This window comes from Myotis nattereri (genome assembly GCF_964212035.1).
Source record: "Myotis nattereri genome assembly, chromosome: 10".
Lineage (NCBI taxonomy): Eukaryota > Metazoa > Chordata > Mammalia > Chiroptera > Vespertilionidae > Myotis > Myotis nattereri.
The window spans coordinates 20,053,655-20,059,726 of record NC_138085.1 but is presented as its reverse complement, the minus strand read 5'-3'; the positions used below and the strand labels follow the sequence as shown (position 1 = coordinate 20,059,726).

The 6,072-nt window shown below is 56.7% G+C and overlaps 1 protein-coding gene across 1 annotated transcript in view; it reads left to right on the top strand.

Annotated features, from left to right (window-relative positions):
- The window catches only part of LOC308525687 (uncharacterized protein), a 21,286-nt gene extending 15,841 nt beyond the window's left edge, over positions 1 to 5,445 (top strand). The window contains exons 10-11 of the mRNA XM_081100486.1: positions 986 to 1,567; positions 2,719 to 5,445. Coding sequence (XP_080956612.1) covers positions 986 to 1,098 — 113 coding nt within the window. The 3' untranslated portion in view covers positions 1,099 to 1,567; positions 2,719 to 5,445. The remainder of the gene's footprint in view (positions 1 to 985; positions 1,568 to 2,718) is intronic.
- Positions 5,446 to 6,072: the final 627 nt, after the last annotated feature.

Here is a 6,072-nt window from a genome sequence, read left to right as displayed (position 1 = left end):
CAGAATTCTTAGTGAGCCTGCCCGTTTGTCTCAGTGGTTAGAGCATCGAAGGACCGAAGGGGCGCAACTTAGATTTCCAGTCAAGCGCACATACCTCGGTTGCAGGGTTGATCCTGGCCGCGGTTGGGGTTTGTGAGAGAGGCAACCAGTGGATGTATCTCTCTCCCATCGATGTTTCCCTCTCCTGCTCTCTCCCTCCCTTCACCTACGTCCTCCCATCCACTCTCTCTCTAAAGACCAATGGAAAAAAAAAACCTCCCGTGAGGACTTTTTAAAAAGAAGTATTATGACTGAGGAGTCCAGGTGGACTGTTTCACTGCATGCAGCAGGCCAGAAGCATGCCACTAAGTGTTTGGAGGGGAGCAGGAGTTAGTTGTGTGTGAGACAGGATGTCAGGGAGCCTGTCATTAAAATGGATGAGTAAGCGCAGCTGGGGTGGCTCAGTTGGGTGAGCATCATCCCATGAACCAGGAGATCACCTTCTGATTCCCGGTCAGGGCACACTAGTATGGGCGTACAGAAGACAGCCGATCCATCTTTCTCATCATTGATGTTTCTATCTCCCTCTCCCTCCCCCTCTCTGAAAATCAATAAAAACACATTGGACAAAAAAGCGGATGAGTAAGGAAAGCTGCCCCCTACATCAATAAACACCCTTGCTTAATAATGTAACCCATGGAAATGGAAAAGCAGTCTAAGACATCCACTCCTTGAGCAGTACAGAATGCTCCTCTCGTGCTACGTGGAGCCCTGGCTCCAGCTGCCACTCCAACACTTGACTGGAGTCCGAGCAGAAAGGGTCCACCGGGCCCTGATGCTGGTTGTGCTAGGGGGAATGTTGCCGTCTGTCCCGGGCTGGACTGGATTCTGACTTCCCAAGTACATTTGGCGAATGTAGCGTCATTTGTCCATTATTCAGTTCATTTACTTGCTGTTTTCTGTGTTTTGATCCTTCCTCCCTTGGTTATCCGGGATGACAATTTAGCGACGGAACAACGCAAGAGTGCCTTTTGGAGCAGAAGGAAGCATGTTGCGGTCAAAGACAAGCCTCCAGTGGCCAGCTCTGCTTGGTCTAACGTCATGAAATGCTGCATTTAATGCACCCACCCTCTCCTCCCTAACTTGCCTCTCCCTTTTTTCCGACCACGAAGATTTATAATCCTTTCCCTTTATCCCCGTCTTGATCATATACCCTTTATTTCTGAAAATTTTTTAAGTTTCTTTTAAAAGAACAAAAAAACTCCAACAACAACAACAACAACAACAAAAGCCCAATGAAAACCAGTTCGCTTGGAAGCAGAAAAATCCTGAACCTAATGGAAACCTCAGTCACCATGACAACAAGGCCACGCCAAAGCAGGAGTCACCATCGCCCTGACTTAGTGGCTTGATGTGTCCCCTACTTGGCCTCTTGCACCGGCTGTAGCTCCTGGGCTGGCACGGCCTGGTCCTCCCTCGGCCTGTCCCCCGTGGGAGCAGTTGGAAACCCGAGGTCTCTCTGGCTTTGCTGTGTCCGCCGCTCTGCTCCTCCAGGTGACGCCACGCAGTGGAGGCCTGATGTCAAGCGGTAAGATTTGGGTGCTTCAGACTTCATGGTGGGTGTGACATTGAGTGGCTGAGGGGCAGGGGGGCAGGTCCTGGGAGAGTGAGGAGGGGCCTGCAATCCCCACAGTGGGTGTGGCTCTGGGCCCACAGCCCCGGGGCTGCCTGGAGCCCGATGCTGTGCAAACAGCCTGTCCTCCTGCTCCCGGAGCTCCACCGCACGCCTGTGCCACTGGGATTGGAGAGCCCATCGCCTGTCCCATGATGAGGTAGTTGCAGGTCTTTTCGGGGTTTTGCCCTCATGTGTTTTTTTTTTAACTGGGATTCTGTTTAGCTTTTACAAGAGTATACGTTCATGGTAGAAAATTCAGAGATTGCCAAATGCACAAAATACCAGGTAAACTCATGGTGCAGTCAAAGTCACCATGCGGAGAGGAGGGCTTCTTAAACAGAGGGTTGTTCGGGTGGTAACCAACTTGGTTCTCAAATCCTAAGGGTGCCCTCCGGGACCGTGAGGGCCCGGACCACAGGTGTGGAGTGGTCCTAGGCAGACTTGGGTAAGGGTGCTTTGAAATCAGGGATCTGAGGACACAGTGTCTCACAGCAGGTGTGCCCAGGAGTTATGTGTTGGCCTTGTGCCAACATTTGGTGCAGCCTCGTGAGTTGGTCCGCCAAGTTCTCCCAGCTGCTCAGAGCCCGCCCTGTGAGCGATGGGTAGAGTGGAGGCCTCCACTCAGGTCTGCGGCCAGGGCCTCCCAATCAGACCACAACCCATGAGGCGCAGCCCCACCTCTGTCCCTGGGCTCCGTGGGCCCCGCTGCCTCTGCTGCTAGGCCTCGGTGTGGTCGCCCCCCCTTGACATGGGGTGTTGCAGCCCCATTTCTCACTGTCCTTCTCTGCCCCAGGCCCTGGGGACCCGATACTGAAGGAAGGGGCCCTCCACGGAGGCAGCCTTGACCACTCAGATGCCTCTGCTGACCCAACACCCAGGCCTGGCGTCCTGACCAAAGGCGCTGCGGGAGCTGGGGTGACGCTAGGCTGTGAACAGGCTGAGCAGGAGCAGAAACTTTGGTCCTGGCCATGTGGCCTGTGAGGGGCGGCCCTGGGAGGGGAGGGCTCTCCGAGAACCCTCCTGCCCTCACTCCGTCCTCTCCTTCCTTCCTCTCTTCTCTGTAGGACACTCCCAGGTGCCCGATGACCTGCCAAGGTACCTGCTCAGAAACACCTTCATCTCCTGACCACCGGGGGCCAGGCAGGCGCACCTGCCAGTAGCAAAGGGAGGATGCCCTCCAGCTCTGTGCCCGCAGAAGGACTGTCAGCCCCTGCGGGGGAAACTGCTGAAGGCCGGGCGGTATGTGAAGCCCAACTGGAGACCTGCTGAGCCCGAGGCCCACCCAGTGCGCTCTGAGGCAGCCCTGCCTCCCCAGAGCCTTTCTCTAGGCAGAGCCAGGCCACCCCATTCCCCCCTTGCCCCCCCACCTCCCACACAGCTGCCCGCTGGTGCCTGTCCCTAAATAGGGCGGTCAGCCTAGCCTCAGCCCAGCTGCTTGGGACCGCAGGCCACAGGCCGGCAAACAGGAGTCACCTGAAGGCGGGGGTTCTGAGGACTCGAGGGGCAGAGACAGCCAGCCACACCCTCTGCCCCAGCTCCTTCACCGCCAGGGTCCCCAGTGCCAACCACTGGACAGGAGGCGCTTCTCACTGGCTCCCCCAAAGGAGGAGAGGCTGGCTCCCCTGCAGCCTCCGCCACGGCCCCGCCATGGCCACGGGAGGTGGCGGCCGCAGCAGCTCCAGCCCCAGCACCACACAGTGACTGCAGCCCCGGCTGCCAGGACGAGGCCTCGGCCCCAGAAGTTCAGGGCAAGTGGCCACCGTGGCCCCTGTCCTGGCAGTGTCAGCTTCTCAGAGCCCGACGGGTCCAGGGCAGGACCACAGGGAGGGGCTCACTGCCAAGAGCCCACGCAAGTCACCGGACGTGGCTCCCACGCCAACGGGCCCCTGAGAACGTCAGTCATGGGAACAACTTAGAGAGCAGGCGGGCGTCGCCACAGCTGCGTGGGTCCAGCAGGTGGAGCTCAGACGATGAGCGTGGCCATAGGCGACTGGTCTTTTGGACCCGCAGCTCCTGAGCCTTCAAACTCCTGACACCCCTTCTGACCACCAGGGCCCCCTCTCCCATCGGCCTGAGGGGCCGGGAGCGACTTTGGAACGGGGAAGCCCAGACCGGCCAGACGACCAAGACCTCGCAGCCCTGGGTGGACCTTGGAGTCAGGCTCACTGTTACCCCAGAGCGTTGCCAAGCCAGGCCTGGGCACCACACTCCTGAGCCCGGGGCCGTCCAGGCAGGTGGCCTCAGGCTGTGCCTCTCTCCAGCTGGCTCCTGGGCCCCGGACCTGCCCCCCGGGTTCACTTTTCTACCATCATGGGCTCTGCCCCGCCTGGTGCAGAGAAGCCCTGCCCGCCCCTCCCAGCAGAGGCCACAGTGTGCAGAGGGGAGCTTGTGCGCGAGGCGGGTGCAGCCTGGTCACTAACGCGGCTGTAGCCCCCGGTGTCCACCATCGAGGATGACACTTTGAGTCTTTGTTTCTGAGTCACTCCCCGGGATAGAAACCCAATTTACTACATTCCATACCCGTGTAGGCACTCATGGAATATATGTGTTTTGAGGTGTCCCCCAAATGGATGTACCACAGGCTGGCTGTCCCCCAAATGTACACGCACTTTAACAGCTGAGAACTCAATTTTCCCTCCTTTCAGGGTGAGCGGATTTGACGTAATGGGTGAAGCCAGACTCAGCTTGGAACCCAGAAGATGTGTCCTCTGGCTTTGTGATGGGGACACATCCAGGATGAAGTGTCTGGTCCCGAACGGGCCCCAGTCCAGGCATCCAGGGCCGCTGTGGACAGAGGATGCGCAGAAACACCGAACACAGCGATTCTCGGTGTGTGCGGTTCCATTGCTTCAGCAGCAGCAGCGCCTGGACCAGAACTGACGCAGCCACGGAGCCGCACACATCAAGAATCGTTCCTTCGGTTCGGTGTCTGTATGCATCTCTCTCAATAGCTGCCCTCGATTCCTCGATTGCTGGGTGTTGGGTCCCCTCAACTTTATCTTTTCTGTGTCCCCATAAAAAGTCCTGTGGAGACATGGTCTTCGTTCAAATCCTACCGTCTTCACTGATTTCTTCAAATCTGTTCAAACTGAAAAGAAGTGAAAATTAAGTGCGTTATCAGCTGTTAATGTGTCTACATTTTGGGGGGATACTACATGTACATTCAATAGAGAGAATTTTCCATCAGTTGTCTGACCTCTTTGTACCTGTTTTGGGGGACAGCCTGTATTTACATTCAATGGGGACTCATTGTCCATCAGCAGCCCAACCTCTCTTTACCTTTTTGGGGGACAGCCCATATTTACAACCAATGGGGACTCATTTTCCATCAGCAGGCCAACACACTTTACTTTTTTGGGGGACAGCCCGTATTTACATCCAGTGGGGACTCATTGTCCATCAGCAGCCCAACCTCTAACTTTTTGGGGGACAGCCCCTATTTACCTCCAATGGGGACTCATTTTCCATCAGCAGCCCTACCTCTCTTTACCTTTTTGGGGGACAGCCTATATTGACATCAGTTGGCATCAATCGTTCTCTTTGGGAGTCACACCTCTAGTGTGTATATGGCCGGTTTCCTGACACATGGTTTCCGGTTTCCTAAGGTGCTCTCCTGGGATGGGCTTGGCCTGGGGACCCGGGCTCTATAAAGAGGTTTTCCTTTGGCCTTAATGTGCTGACAAAGAACTGGGTGTGCAAAAGTGTTTTGTCTCCGAGTGCTGTGACCTGTACTGATTAGCCATTGATTGTGGAACACAAGGATGGGTTTGTAATAAAATGAGTTGGAGTAGAATTGAGTCCTGCATTTCCTCACCGCTCGTCACTGGCAGCGATGCCCGGGCTCCGGGGTCCCTGCGTCCGTCCCCGGGTCCTGGGCCCCTGGAATGCAGACCTCCCTCGGCCAGGAGGCCAGAGAAGGGGAAGCCAGTTTTCCTGTTTCCCAGGCAGCCGCTCTTCCCAGGCCTTGGTGTATTTTAAGTCCCTCTAAGTGGAATCCCATTTTGATTTGGGATTTCTATCACAGCAGGAGCTCAGCTTACAATGATCCTTGGGTATTCCAAGGCCACTCAACTAGGAAGAGGCCGAGGAGGGAGGAGGACGGCAGGTGAAGATCCCCCCTGACCTGACCTCATGGCGGCCCGTCCAGCTGCCGCCTGCGTGTCCCTCCTCCCTCACCAGCCTCTTCTGTAAGGTGCTTCCTGTGGCCTCCTTTCCCCTTCTTTCCAAGGCCCTGCCCCTGGGGGAGCCGCCCCCTCTGCGAGCTGCCCTCCCCAAAGATGGGAGCCAAACTGAGCATGTGGACCCCTGCAGGCCGCCTCCCCTCCGCCATTGGCTGTTGCAGGGTCTGAACCTGACCGGTCACCCCTGGGAGCTCTCAGACTCTATCCCCTGATTCTCTCCCCTCTGGGACAGCTCTT